The sequence below is a fragment of the Sminthopsis crassicaudata genome, chromosome 2 (assembly GCF_048593235.1).
Source record: "Sminthopsis crassicaudata isolate SCR6 chromosome 2, ASM4859323v1, whole genome shotgun sequence".
NCBI classification, from domain to species: domain Eukaryota; kingdom Metazoa; phylum Chordata; class Mammalia; order Dasyuromorphia; family Dasyuridae; genus Sminthopsis; species Sminthopsis crassicaudata.
This window is the reverse complement of record NC_133618.1, coordinates 466,955,697-466,971,560: the sequence shown is the minus strand read 5'-3', so window position 1 is coordinate 466,971,560 and position 15,864 is coordinate 466,955,697. Positions and strand designations below refer to the sequence as shown.

The 15,864-nt window shown below is 35.5% G+C and overlaps 1 protein-coding gene across 3 annotated transcripts in view; it reads left to right on the top strand.

Annotated features, from left to right (window-relative positions):
- The window catches only part of NR6A1 (nuclear receptor subfamily 6 group A member 1), a 250,333-nt gene that overhangs the window by 162,320 nt on the left and 72,149 nt on the right, over nt 1-15,864 (top strand). Inside the window, exon 1 of one of the 3 annotated variants that reach the window (XM_074293064.1) lies at nt 8,594-8,913. The exons of 1 other annotated variant lie outside the window; for it this stretch is intronic. In XM_074293064.1, coding sequence (XP_074149165.1) covers nt 8,757-8,913 — 157 coding nt within the window. In that variant the 5' untranslated portion in view covers nt 8,594-8,756. Of the gene's footprint in view, nt 1-8,593; nt 8,914-15,864 lie in introns of those variants that run through there. One more of the 3 variants, XM_074293062.1, reaches the window with a different exon arrangement.

Below are 15,864 nucleotides of genomic sequence, written 5' to 3'. Positions count from 1 at the left end.
GCCTTTGAAAGTGATATATTGGGAGTTTGGTTAGGAGGAAGATTAATAATTTATGTAAAACACTACACAAATGTAAGCCATCTTACAACCTGATCCTTAGGGTAGCAGGACATGGGCATTGTTGTTAGTTTGACCAGTGAAGCTATTGAGATGCGTGCATGGAAGTATGAAATTATTTGTCCAAGTTCACATGGATCACAAATGGCCCAGCCAGAAATCAAACCCAAGCCCTCTGAAAACTAAATACAGTGTTCTTTTCAATATGTATCTACCTTGGAAGAAAAACTACCAATACTTCTATTCAATACTTCAAACTCTATGTTAATGTTTTTTCTTAAAACAGCATTGAGAAAATAGTACAAGTATGATTTTATTTATTTTGCAATTGAGAAAACTGAAGCCCAGAGAATTTTAATCTTGCCCACACTGTTGAAACTAGAAAAATGAACCAATTTTTTTTTGGCACCAAATTTTGTTCTCTTTCCACTATATCACACTGCCTCACATTCTGAGTAAGAGACTTCCTCTGCTCTGTAAATGCCAGTTAGAGGACTAAACTTGAATGAAATAGAGCAAATAAGCATAAATATAAAGAATTTTCACATGACTTTAGTCCTTCCTTGACATCCCTTGAGGGATTTGAGTGGTATCTATCATTTCTTAAAAAATAGCTTCTTTTCAGTCACAGCCAAGGTATGCCAGATAGGGGGGAATTGTAAACTCATTTTTTTCTTGTCTCTGTGTAGATAAACAGGTTAAGCCTCTAGCTCCTCTGCATGGAGGGAGGGTCTGCAGCTATCAGGATTGCCACTGGGCTGGTTTGCAACTAGCTTAGCCGGTTTGCAGACTTTTTAAAGTCCAAACCATCAATTAAAAATAAGAGCTTTGTTCTTGGGTGGGATTTGTTGAATTTGGAATTGGGGCTGGGTGAACCAGTGGAGGTACCAAAGAATGACCTCAAGTCAAACCTTTACCCTATTTAAAATATACTTTAGCTAAAGGATTTTCTTTCCCTCTGCAAAACTTTCTTATACCTTCCCACCCCCACCCCCTAAAAAAACTTTCCAGCCTTTTCAGTGTTATCTTCTGTTTTCTTTTGCTACATCAAAACTAAGACTATTATTAAATACTTAGACTTTATAACGTAAGTGAAAGAAGGGACTTTATTAAAGAATACTGGGATATAGCATACTAAAACTGGTCAATGTCTTAGTATGTAGATTACTATGTGTTGGAGTTATATAAGATCTTAAAACACAGTATGTTAGAACTGGAATAATTCTAAAACCAGTTATTAAAGATAGGTAAAATCTACCTATTATGTAGAATGTTAGTATAGAAAGGAAACAGAATTTCAAAATTCTAAAAATGAGACCTTAGTTTTAAAAAATACCGAGTCTTTTAATTCTGAGGTTCTCCACCAAAATGTTTTAATACTGTCAGAGAAAACTAAAACCTTTCTTCTGAAAGTAAGGAAGTAGGGTCAGAATATGAAAACAAAATAGAAATTTACTTTTGTTAGCAATTCTCTACATACCCACCCATCCCTTGACCTCTGCAGAAGCATGGTCTGTTGTGAAAACCAGCATCTGTGGAGCCTTTGAAGCTTATTCCCACAATAAGTTATTTGAATAAAGAATTCAATTTTAGAAATACCCTGAAGCATATGTTGAAAGCTTTATTAATCTCAGAATTAAGGGGAAAAAAATCTTAGAATTAAAAGAGAAATTGTATGATTTTTGAGTTGGAAAGAGACTTGAGATATTTAGTCAAATACACTCATTTTGAAAAAAAAATTGTTTATTTCTTTTGTTTTTTACATCATTATTTCTGGTAACATCCTTTTACCCTCCTAGGGAGATATCTCATATATCTTTTTTTTTTTTTTTTCAAAGACCAAAAAAAAGAGAGAGAAAAGGAGGAATCAGTATGACCAATCATTACACCTAACAAGTCTGAAAATATGTATAGCATCCAAGGATCTTCCCTTCTTCATGACAGGAGGACTTCTTTCAAATCATGGGGAATCTTGCAACATTTACTCTTAATTTTTGTGTGTGGTGTTTCTTTTTGCATTGTTGCAGTCATTATATGACTTTTCCCATGGCTCTGTTTACTTCACTCAACTTAGTATAGCTCTTCTCATGGTTTTCTATTCATATTTCTCATTTCTTACCGCACCAATACATTCACTTTGCATATACACAAATGTGAGGCCCTAAGAGGTTAAATGACTTTTCCAATAACATGCAGGTAGTAGTTTGATAGTTTGTTCAATCCCCTGCCCAATATAAGAATCATTTTTTACCGTATCTTCCAATATCCAACTTAAACTTGAATACCTTTAGTGTGTTTTTGGAACTCTTATGAGAAAGTGAGAATAAATCTATCTAGTCAGCTGATTTTCACATCCTGGAGAATGATAACTTTTTGATCTGAGAACCAGTATTTAAATCCTAGTTCTGATTTTTATGAGTCAATTGAAGGGTGGACGAGTCCCTATATCTTTTTGACCTTCAGTTTCTTCTTACATAAAATGATGATAATAGTCCTACCTAAGTATAATCACAAGGATTTTTATCAGTAGTAAATGAGATAACATAACTTCCTCTATCTCTTTGCTATTGCTGTTTCCTCCATTGGTGCAAATTAGAGTTTATACATACTCTTTCATACTAATATCACAGATTATCAAGTTCAACTCCTTCATTTTATACATGAGAAAATTGAAGCCCAGGAACATTGACACATATGTAGGAATGATCAAAGGCTGGATTTGGATCCAGTTCTCCAGAGTCAGCATTCTTTTCGCTCTTAATTCCATAATATTCTCATCTGATTTTTCCTCTTTATTCACATTGCTCATACCCTATTTTAGACCCTTGAGTCTTTTTACTAGACTACTTTAAATAACATCCAGTGACCATCAGTTGGAAAACAGAACATGATGAACATTATTGTGCCAAAAGAAATGGTGAGCATGATGGAAGGACTTCCATGAACTAATGCAAAGTAAAATAAGTGGTCAGGAAAACAATAAACATTGACTACAACAATGAAAATGTAAAGGACATCACATATTTGAAATTGAATGTTGCAAAATTATAAAGAATAAGCTTAGCTCAAAAGAAGAAATATGAGAAGATACTCCCTTTGCTTTTCTGCAAAGATTGAGTTCCATAGAGCTTTTCGAAAACTGAATATAATGTACTAGTGTGCAATATACAAAACTACCTTTTTTGTGTTTAGATTAAGTTAGGACTTAATTTATCTATTAAACAAGTACCATGCCACAAGACTTTTTCAATATTTTGATCAGTTTTGCTAAATTTCCCCCCCCCCTTTAAAAAAAAAAAACCAAACCAACATTTATTTACAACAGAGGTAGCAAGGGTAACCAAACTTGTGGTAAACCCCTTACAAAATTACAAAATAGAACTGGGAAATACTTAAAGAAAATAATAATACTATATAACATAGATAATATTAATTTGTGGTTTTGTACATTAGTATGTTAACAGCAAGGATCTGTTTATTTGAGTTTTATACCATTGGTTTATTATTATATATTATATATTATTATTGGTCCTCAAATTTTTTAAATAGGGGGCCAGTTCACTGTCCCTCAGACTGTTGGAGGGCCAGACTATAGTAAAAACAAAAGCTCACACTTGTCTCCACCCCTCAGCCCATTTGCCATAACCCGAGCAGTATAACTGTCCTCAGCCCAAAGTATCTGGCCCACAGGCCATAGTTTGAGGACCCCAGGACTTTATTGGATGTCTCACTGGTAAGGGAGGGATACAGAATAGAAATTTAGACAATGGATTTGTTCATGAAGATTTACAAGAAAGTAGCATCCTAAATTTCCATGCTTTTCTCACTCCAATTCATCCTCTCACCATGACTTCTTAAACTTAGAACTCAAGACCCTTTTTAGTCCAAGAAATTTTTTTACATCACCCCATATAAATATGTGAAATAGGTGTACCAACCACACATTAGTGATAATCATAATTTTGTGACGACCCCCCCTCACATTCATTTATAAGATCTCTTTAAGAGTCAAGAGCCATAATTTCAGAAACTGGACTTTTTCACTATTGCCCAAATAATCTTAACAACCACTGTGACCATACAACTATTCTTCAGAATTCATTGTGGCTCTCTGTGGCCTTCACAGCACGTAGTGGCATCTTTTTAGTGTATATCATGTATTATTTATGTATGTGTGTGTGTGTGTGTGTGTGTGTATTTGTGGCATTACTTTATTATCCTACTAGATTATAAGCTTCTTGAAGGCACAGACTTGATTCTAAGAACATATCATGAGGTACCTACCTTCCTATTGATATTAAAAAAAGATTTGCCAAATTTGATAAGCTAAGTCCTTAAACTTTCTGAGCACTAAATTGTTTTTATGAAATCTACATGATGCTAGGGGCAGCTAGGTGGCGCAGTGGATAGTGTCAGCTCTGAAGTGAGGAGACCCTGAGTTCAAATCTGGTCTCAGACATTTAATACCTCCTAGCTGTGTGACCCTGGGCAAGTCACTTAAACCTAATTGTCTTAGGGGGAGGAAAAAATACACACGATGTAAAGAAAAAGAAAGAAAATCTACAATCGATCATTTTGTTTTATCTTTTCTTTATCAAACTTCACTTGCAAGAATTGCTTTCATATCCATGACTTGTAATAAGGACTTCAGAAATATGTTTGATTTGTAACTCACATATTCATATACTTTGTTGAATTTAGCGCCTCCTCTTCCTTGTTATAGAGAGTGTTCTATGTCAAGGGCCTAAAAGACAAGCAGAATTATTGTATTTTGTTCCCCCTGGATTAGAAAGAAATTCAAAATATTTTATTTTGCTTTTCTTAAAATTAATAATAGTCCTATGAATTTATATATATCTCATAATCTCTAATCTATGCTTCAAAGTTTAGATGCAGACCTCAGTACCTTCATTTTATGGATGAGGAAACTGAGGCCCAGCAAGATTAAGTGACTTGACCAAAGTCACACAGGTGGTGTAAGAGACAAGTTTATTTATATAACCTCAGAAACACAAATGTGGGCTTCTTCAAGAGGTCTGACTGGGGAGGTTCAAGAAAAGGTTGTATAATCACCTGTCAGGAATGTTGTAGAAGGGATTCTGCTGCAGGTGTTATTTGGACAAGGTGACCTATGAGGCTCTATGAGTTTGAAAACTCATTTAGTCATGAAGAAAGACCAAATTGAAATTCGATCCCATCTTTTATATTAGCAAATTGTATATATAATAGAATCCTAGAATTGAAAGAATATTAAGATGTCATCTAGTTAAATTTTGACATGAAATAGGATTCTGGATTACAAAATGTCAGCGAGTAGTCATTCAGCTTCTACTTTAGAATTTCCATTGGTGGGAACAACACAAAATCTCCTGAGGCAACCCAGTCCACTTTTGGACAATTAGGAAGTTTTTTTCATCATATTGAATTGAAATCTGGCTTTCTGAAACTTGAATCCACTGGTCTTTATTCTGCCTTCTGGGGCCAAGCAAAACAAATCTAATCATCCTTCCTCATCAAATCTGATCAAATACTTGAAAACTATGATCCTATCTATCCCCGGACCTCAAAATCTTCTCTCCTCAAGCTAATCATCCTGAATTCCCTTAACTTAATGCTTCATGTCATGCATTCCAGGTCCCTCCCTATCTTGGTTGGTCTCCTTGGGATGTGCTCTAGTTTTTCAATGCCCCGCCTAACCAGTGACACTCAGAACTGAATATAATAATCTAAATATAATCTAAGCAGAGTTCAACTATATTGTCACCTACTTTTTGGTGGATATGACTTCTAAAACAGGCCAAAATTCCACTTGCTTTTTCTAAAGGCTCCTTGGTTGAGTTTATTAGAACAAGAGAAATCACTAGCTTGATCTTCTCCCTTTAAATCATTGATTGCACCTCTTTGACATGAGATGTTTGATTTGTGACATGATCCTTAGTGCTTTGTTCTCCTCGATAGAGAAGACACTAGTATTGGCCATAGCATGGTTTGCCAGTTAATTTCATCAGAACAAAGTAATGACTTACTGCCTTTCCTTTAAAAAGGAATGCTTTCTCTAGGGAATGCTGCAAGAGGTATTTTGTGTTGAATTTGTCCTTAAGCGGCTGAGCAAGTACCAGAAGGAAAAATTTCTGAAAACAAAAGTATTTTGGTGGTTTTCTTTTTGTTTTTAAATTAGGAAGCATTTTTTGGCTTCTGTAGCCTAATTAGCCCATGATAGCTTCCTAAATAAAAACAAAAAATAAAAAAATCGCAACATTCAATGTTTAGCATAAGTAGGAAGAATGAAAAGAACACATAGATATTAGATTTCAGAAAGTGCCTCATCCAAATCTTTCATTGTACAGATAAAGAAATCAAAGCAGGGTTCAAAAGTGATTTGCTTCAGGACTAGTAAATGGTTGAGCTTGAATAAAAATCAAATTTCCATACTCTTTATGTTTTCATCACACTACTTTTATTTTTATGGGTCATCGAGTAATCCTTTTTCTCTTCTCAGATTTGCCTGGGTTTTACAAGGTAATAGCAAAACAATTATGTGTACCTATGCAACTGCCAGAATATGAAGCTTTTCTCTGTAATGTTTAAGTGCTTACTAATAAGGAAGGCAGTAGGCATGATGGGGTTTTCTAAAAAAACTTAATGGATTTAGGGGAATGAAACCAGATTCATCAATTATGGAAGTGAAGAGATAAAGCCTTTTTTCTCTTTATGATATTATGTTTCTGGCTTTGGTTTTGACTTTCCATATCCTGAATCATATATATGCTTTATGGTGTTTGTTGGTGAGAATAAGAAATCAGAAATTGGAGTTACTTACAAGAATATTATAGGCAGTGTGGTTAGCATAGGAGAATGAGAGCTGTTGTTGGAGACTTGGTTTGAATTCCCACTCTGGTAGTTGTACTTAAGTCCTTTCAATTTCCTTGAGCCCATTTCCTTATTTGTGTATTCAGGATGGTAATACTTGCAACTTCGTCGTTTTGAGAGAAGTTTCTCATAGGACTTTGTTTTGTTTTGTTTTTTTTAATTATTTTTTAAATTATTATATATATTTTTATAAAATTATCCCTTGTATTCATTTTTCCAAATTACCCCCCCTCCCTCCACTCCCTCCCCCCATGACAGGGCAATCCCATACATTTTACATGTGTTACAATATAACCTAGATACAATACATGTGTGTAAATACCATTTTCTTGTTGCACAATAAGCATTAGATTCCGAAGGTACATGTAACCTGGGCAGACAGATATTAGTGCTAACAATTTATATTCACTTCCCAGTGTTTCTTCTCTGGGTGTAGCTACCTCTGTCCATCATTGATCAACTGGAAATGAGTTGGCTCTTCTTTATGTTGAAGATTTCCACTTCCATCAGAATACATCCTCATATAGTATTGTTGTTGAAGTATACAGTGATCTTCTGGTTCTGCTCATTTCACTCAGCATCAGTTGATGTAAGTCTCTCCAAGCCTCTCTGTATTCCTCCTGCTGGTCATTTCTTACCGAGCAATAATATTCCATAACATTCATATACCATAATTTACCCAACCATTCTCCAACTGATGGACATCCATTCATCTTCCCAATAACAGCAATGCTGGGTCAAAGGGTATGCACAGTTTGATAACTTTTTGGGCATAGTTCCAAATTGCTCTCCAGAATGGCTGGATTCTTTCACAACTCCACCAACAATGTATCAGTGTCCCAGTTTTCCCACATCCCCTCCAACATTCATCATTATTTGTTCCTGTCATCTTAGCCAATCTGACAGGTGTGTAGTGATATCTCAGAGTGGTCTTAATTTGCATTTCTCTGATCAGTAGTGATTTGGAACACTCTTTCATATGAGTGGAAATAGTTTCAATTTCTTCATCTGAGAATTGTCTGTTCATATCCTTTGACCATTTATCAATTGGAGAATGGTTCGGTTTCTTATAAATTAGGGTCAGTTCTCTATATATTTTGGAAATGAGACCTTTGTCAGAACCTTTCTCAAAGGACTTTCTATAAATGCTTATTTATATTACCAGCTATTTGATCTTGGGCAAAATTTTCCCCCTCTTTTAAGCCTCAGTTTTCTTTCTACCAAATGGGAAGAAAGAGTGTGTGGACTTTTTAAAACTCACAAATTTTAGCATTGCCTGTTCTCAGGTTTCTGTCATCTCTAACTTTTTTACAATGTATATTTTACCATTCCATTCTTCCAGTTGCTTGCTAGTTCCAACAGTGTGATTCTAGAATCTGACATGTCTTCGTTTTTATTGCAATAGCCTTCACCAAAACAATACAAACTCTCCCACATTTCCTCTTCCTTGATAGAAAAATTTTCCAGCCAAGTCCTGAGACTTCAGGCCAGACCCTTCAGAAGTGTCTTTAAAAAGAATTTTTTTTTTTAAGTTGTAAACTAACAAGCTAAGGTATAGGGAGGAGGGGGATTCCCCAAACACAGCCTTTTGCATAGTTTATAGTTCTGTGTGTTTATATTCACCATGTTTGCCATGCCCATTCAGTGTGGGAGGGTGGTTACTGTAAGAGCGTGCTGAGGTAACTGCCCGGCATCATTGTTAGCTGAGGAAAATAAGTCTATCAATTCCACTTAGATAACCTTTGGTAGTCCACGGCCTCCTTACACGTTGTGACCTCAGGGCTTGAACTTTGTAATCACATGACCAGCTTGTAAACTGACCTGTGAGGATGACTGTTGTAAGCCAAAGCTGGGAGAGAGAAATTGGCACTAAGTATGGTGAGGTCTCTCTTCAGGCTGAGGCTTTTTTGGTGATCTCTCCTTCTTCATGGCTGCTCCAGAACTTCTCAGCAAACTCGGAGAAGCATGAAATGGATACATGGGAAGGTAAAGAGAAAGGACTAATTAATAATGCAGTGCTGGCAAGGAAAGGCTGAGAAAATTTCCTAGATGGTTTATAGCAAACAGTAGCTTCTTTAGGGGAGAGGGAAGGAGAGTCTTCGGGCAACTGCTTTCTGTGTTAGCGACAATTTAGCTCTTAATTTGGGGTTTAACCGTCTAAGAGCTAAAAGACAAGAAACTGGGAAAGGTTTTTTTTCCCTCTTTCTAAAAAAGTTATGTTAACTGGAAACTTGTATGTGAATATAGTTAGCACTCACTTGCCTTTAACTTCTAAACGTTTGCTGCTTTTTTTTTTTTTTTTTAATTTACTCTTGTTTATCCCAGCACTTAAAGTGTTTAGATTTTAAATTCCTTAATCCAAGACACCATCTGGGGAAAGCTTCATTTACTATTGTTAATTATTGATAGTATCAGGGGCTTGTGGGGCCCTTGATAAGGCAGCTTGTGCTCTCTGGGGACTCTTGATACTGGGGTCAGATATTTTCTAGCTTTGTGGAAATGGTAAAAGTCCTTGATAATCTGTAAAATGAGAGAGTTGGAACATATTCTAATATTATATATGCTAATTTCTGTTCCAAATTCTTTTCCACATCTAAAGATCGTGTACCTTACTCGTTTTGTTCTTCTGGGGACAACTGTGTAAGTTCTTTCTTTTTCTTTTAGGTTTTTAATTATAAGAACTTTCATTTGTGTTTGGGGGTTTATTTTACTGGTAAACTCTAACGTGATAGCTTTTCAATTCTGGATTTTGGGAGGGATATTTTACATCAACAATCCTGTATGAAATGGCATAAAATTTAGGATCATACTTTAGAAATCCTGTGAATATTTTCCTTTTATTATTATAATAAATGGTGCTTATCTTGGAAACTCTTCCTCAAAGGGGGGATGGGGTTGGAGAAAGTTGTTTTTAAAGATGGCTAATAAATAATAATAAAAACTAACTCGGATTGCGCTTTGTGCTTTTCCACTTTGGGGTGTGTATAGTGCAGAATTTTTTATACCCATTTACTAAGTAGGGAGAAAATTGTTATATACCCTTTATAAGTGAGAAAAAGGAAGCTTGGAGAGGTTAATGACATGCTCTGGACTACAAAGTTAGTAAAATTTGCATTTGTAAGGCACATTAAAGAGAATTTAAAGTGCTGTTCTAAAACCCTGATTTATCTTCTTTAAAACTAGGACTAGTTAATAGGACTTTCTAGCTCAGAATCTGTGCAGCCTTTTAAACATCTGCCAGAACATCTGTGAAATTTGTGGGTACCTTATTTTAGAATTGATTTAAAACCAGTTATACATATATTGCTTAGTGAGGTGAGGGGTATGTTTGTCTGGGGCTAGGGAGTGGGGGGGGGAATGGGGAGGAGTGTTGTGGAGAGCTTTCTTTGTTATAATTATGGCTTCTATAATGTGTACCTCCTCCCTCTCCCTTACTAGTAATGTGGTGTCAGTTTTGATTGTACATGAATTGCAATGGAGTCCTGGCCCCTTCCCCTGGAATTCTTTGCAAATTACAAACCAGTCCTCCCAATTTTCCTCCCATCCTCATTCTTTCCCAGATATCCTAGTCCTGAACATTAAAAAATTCGCAAGGAAAAGTATAGAATACAGAATTTGGCCAGATTCTTTGATAGACCTAATTCATTTGTTCCAGAAGCTGGATTGTTAAAATCAAATTTTGTACTATAGTTTATGCCAAGGAAATAATATTGGGGATTATAGAAAACCAGATTTAGGGACCAAATATGTGCTGGATTTATGCTTCATCTGTTTTTCTGATTTGTAAACTTTTTGAACAAAAGCAGTGCTTGTTTAGGATTTATTTATGTACCCCTGGTGGCAGTCACAAAGTGTTGCACATATCTGTTAATTCCGTTTCATTCAATTAAAACACACACACACACACACACACAGTTTAACTGTTTGGCCTGATTTTTTTGTTTAGGGATATTTCTTTATTAGTACAAAAGTTAAGTCACAGTATTCAGGTAAAGTCTGTACGATTGTGATGGTGTAATTACATTAAAATATGTGATCATCTCCAGAGAAGAGATGAATAAAATGGACCTTCTTCCTTTCCTTTTTGGGGTTGAGGGTGAAGCAATTCCATCCATTAATACTTTAAAATGTATTGCTAGGGAAAATAATGTTCAGAATAATTACTCTCTCTTATTCCTATTATTTCTCTTTGTCCATCATCTCAGTTATTTGTGTAGATTTTTTTTTTTTAATGTAATCTGTCATTGTACATGATGTTCTTTTGGCTTTGCTTTCTTTTGATTCATATCACTTAACAGTTACAAATTTCTTTATATTCAGCATAGCTATCTTTTTTTTAGTAGCATTTGTAGTATTCTATTCCATTGATATTCCAGAGTTTTATTCACCAACTGTTGAATATTTGCTTCCAAACTCAATAATCTTATTATGGATTAAAGATCTAAGTGAATTTTTTTTTTTTTTTCATTAGATGTGTTAGAACTGGAAGGGATTCTAGAGCAGAATCTCATCAATTTAGATTGTGCTTTCAAATTTGGAATAATCAGTGTCAGATCTGGAAAGGACCTTAGAGCCAAAGTATTCCTTTCCCACTTACATATACTTTTTTAAAAAATGAGATGAGGTTCTGTAATGTTACACTTTTTATTTCCACATGGATTCTTCATATTAATTTTAAAAATACAATGGTCAAAACAAGCTATTTTATTGGGCCTAAAACATTCTAGAATTAAAGAGAAAAATTCAAACTAATAAAGCCACACCAAAGTGTGTTGCCTTGGATCCAGATAAACAGCTACTGTAAAAAAAAAAAAAAAAAAAAAAAAAAGTTGTCATCTCAGAGTTGTTGCAACCCTGATTCTTCCATATTTGAGGCCTTGTCCATTTAAATTAACCTTTGTCACAGCTGGGCGGACAAATGTTTTTGTTTTAGTTCACAGAGGGCTAATTCTATTCAGGCTTTCCGAGGGGCCGCACAATCTGCTCTTTCAGCCTTGTCAGTCGCTAGGCAGGAAGTCTTACTTCTTTAAGCTATCTTTCAGAATGGGGGTTGGGACTTAGAGAAAGGTGGGGGAAGGGACTCTAAGCATCTCTTAAAGATCAATAACTAGGGGAAAGGGAATGGGGGAAGGAGAAAACCATTGTGTGAACTGAGTGATGGACACAACTCTTACCAGCACCTTCTGGGAAGCCAGTGTATAAACAGAATCCAATTTCTGAAGCATATGCCTTACCTCCTTCACTCTTGAAGGAACATATCTTTTAAAATTGGCCTACCCAAAGTTTTTCGCTTTCTTTGAATATCATAGTTTCCAACAATAGTACAAATGATAACTAATAAAAGGAAGTATGGTACAGTGGAATTCTTTTGTCACTGATGAGTTGTGGGACCTTAATCATTTTGTCTTTGAGTCTGCTTTTTTGAGGACTCTTCTACCTCTAACATTCTTTAATTTAAATTCCTTCCCAGCTCTAACAATTCTCAAATTCCAGCTTCCAAATATAGGTCAGACTGACTGAGATCTGAAGTCCTTTCCAAATCAGCTTATAAGATCCATTTTATATTCCAACCATCTACATTTTAAGGGCCTCTTCTTCCTCTAATTTAGGATCTTAGTGAGATTCAAAATTGAAGAGATTCTCTAGTTCATTCCCCTCAGTTTATAGATGGAGAAACTGGAGCCCCAAGCCATGAAGTGATTGATTTGCCTAAGGTTAAATAAGGAAGTAACTAGTCAAATCTGAATTCAATCCTGTATTTTCTGCCTGAAAATACAATAACATTATTCTTAATCTTCTGTTTTAACATTCTGTGTTGCTAGATCTTTCCAACTAAAACATTCTATATTTTGAGATACAGATTTATGTGATTTTATATTAAATTTTACAAAGTTCTTTTCTCAAAATTGCCCTGTAAATATGGGGACTACATGTACCTCTTTATTTTATGTGAATTTTAACTGAATTACTAATTTTGTTTTTATATACACTATTCATAAGGAAATTTTTGGATCTTGGTACCGTAATTGAGAAGATTTAAGGAACAAATATTTTTGTTCCATATTGGTAGTCAGGCACCATTATGAGTATTGAAAAGATCCAGATTCGTTAGAGTTTCAGTTACACATGTGTGAAATCCCTCCCCTTAAATAGCTTGTACTGGCCTTTGAAAGTTCAGCCTGGCTCAACAAATGCACAATGTGTGTTATTTTGAGATTAGTCTAGATCAGAGTGATAACCAAGAAATCAGGCTGAAGGGTCAGCCACTTTTAAATCCATTTTTTAAAACCGTGTTTATTAATGTCACTTTGGTAGATCTCTGAAAAATGAGCAGTTGGAGGGGATATAGTCAAAATGATTAGCCACAAACCACTGTTGCTAGTTTAAGGACGGTCCTTATGGAATTGAGCATTTTACCATTCATCCCATCCTCACTTATCTGTTCTCTTTTTCTATGTGTAGAAAAAGACACTAACACTTGAGGATAGTTCACATTTATATGGTTGTATGTACAGGTTAACACTTTTATAAAGAAATTGGATTCTCATTTTACAGATGAGGAGACCTGGGTTTAGAGAGATGAAATAACTTACTGTTAAAGGACAAATATGTACCAAGAGATAGATAGAATGGATAGATGGATGAGGAAACAAGTGCAGAATTTGAGCAAGAACTAGTACGAAAATATCTTGACTAAGTCTCGTGAGAGCTCTCTGCACTAGACCCTGCCGCAGTTGCCCTACTGTACCCCTTTCCTAGAGATCCCTGGGGATAATTGCTGCAAGTGTCTTTTGTGATGCAAATATTTTATGGCCCATAAAGAAAGTTCACTCCTTGGAAGGAAAGAATTCACTGCCTCCTTCCTCTCTGTGTAATCCCTAAGGTGTCAGCTGATGGTAACAGCTGAGGAAGATGGTTTCTAAATAAGCATTGAGGGCTTCTCCCAGAATGCCCAGGCTCCATCTTCCCAAACCTGTTTGACCAACAAGATTCTTCAAATATATTGCAAAAATATTCAAATATATTCCAGAACTCATACACCCAGTTCCTCATAAGGCCATGGACAAGATCCATTTCTTTTAAGCCAGAAATAGCCTCCTCAAAATAACGATAGTTCGTTCACATTTGTATAGTTGTATGTACAGATTATCACTTTTATAAAGAAGTTGGATTCTCACCAGTGTCAGGCAAGTAGCACAAGAGTGAGCTGGAACCTCACAGGTGAAGTGACTTGTCTATACTTGGATGATGTTTCAATTTGAGGCTCTAAACAATGTGCTTATCTATTACTGTTAACTGTAAATTATGCTGTGATGGTCAGTGGGGATTCAAAAAGGGAAAAAAAAAAAAACACCATGGTCTCTGTCTTAAAGAGTTTTTAGAGAAGTAGGATGTATATCTGTTTTTCTTTTAGAGTGTAAGCTTATTTTTTTTCCTATATAGACTGTACATATATGCATCATAGAATTATAGATGTGGAGCTTAGAGGCACCTCACAGGCCATCTAGTTCAATACCATTTTACCAAAGAGGAAACTGTCCAAGTGAAATTTGTGACTTGCTCAAGGACCCAAGCCTTCTTACTCCGGTATTAAAATTCTTTTCTCTGTTTCCTCTTCAAAGAGATAGCCTGTGAGGATTTCAGGCTGTTTTACAACTGTTAGCACAGGTAGGGAATGTATTGAAAGTTCAATGATTACATTTCTTTAGTCCTAAAGTGACATTATAAAGGCTTGCTGAGTTCCAATGATTAAATTGTTAGAACCTTCTTTTTGGTCCCCAGTATCCACATCCTTTCATATGCTTTAAGTGTTCGTTTGGGTTTTTAAACATAGAAAGGACCTTTTGAGAGAAAAACAAACATCTGATTGTTTTAAGGCTTGTGGAATTATCTTCATTTTTTGAGTGGAGAGGTGGGGATTGGGGTAGAGAATAGCATATTAGAAGAAAGGCTCATAATCAAAACCAGGGCCTTTTGATATGATTGCTTTAGTGCTTCAAGCTTTTTTTTTTCTTTTTTTTTTCTTTTTTTTTTTCTTTCTTTGGTAAATTATAGCTAGATTTCCTGAAGGAATTGGTCTTAGAGATTCTAATATTACTAACAAAACTTTCTGAATCTCTTTTTCAGTTTATTAAAATAGGTTTGAAACCCACCTAAGCATTTGAAACAGTTTACCCTTTAAATGTTCCAGCAGGAGGTAGAGGGAAGTATGCAGGAAGAGCCTGGAAAATCTTTTGGGTTCAAGATGAGGTTGGGACTTTTTTTTTGCTCAAGGCAGTTTAGCATTTGTAACATTTTCACACTGGGGCCAGCCTCAGGCTGGCGTTTGAAGCTGCAACTGTGTTTGATTTAGCGCCCCACTTACAATGGACTCAAAGAACAAAGCTGAGGCCCAGAGGCATGAGCATAGAAAACCTAGGAGTTATCCAGAAATCTAAACCTTTTCTTTAACCTATTTATGGGATTATTTATTTATTTTGAAGTTGAGGGAGTCGTTTATTATTGTGTCTTGTGTGCCCCAAAATTCTGCCGAAGTACTTAAAGCTATGAAGATGTTTATTATCAATATAGAATCCTGTATTTATTACTTGTTAGAATTGAGGGAGGTATTAAAAAATCTTAGATTATTAAGAACTTGAAAGGGGCCTGAAGAAATAAGTGTTGAAGTCCAGATGAGATAGTACCAACAGGGCCTTTATTTCACGTGTTAATTAATTTAAAAGGATTCTTTTCCTTCCATACCTCACACTATAACCCTATACCAACCAATACTCTTTTACCAGAAATTGGAACCTAGATATCCTTTTATGTGACTTTAAGACTCTCGATGCTTCCTAGGCAATCTAAAGTCTGGAGGTGGGAGTTGCCATTTAGGGGCTAGATAGGTGAGTATAACAGGAGGATAGGAGGTCTTGATCCCAGCTTTCCCCCTCAACC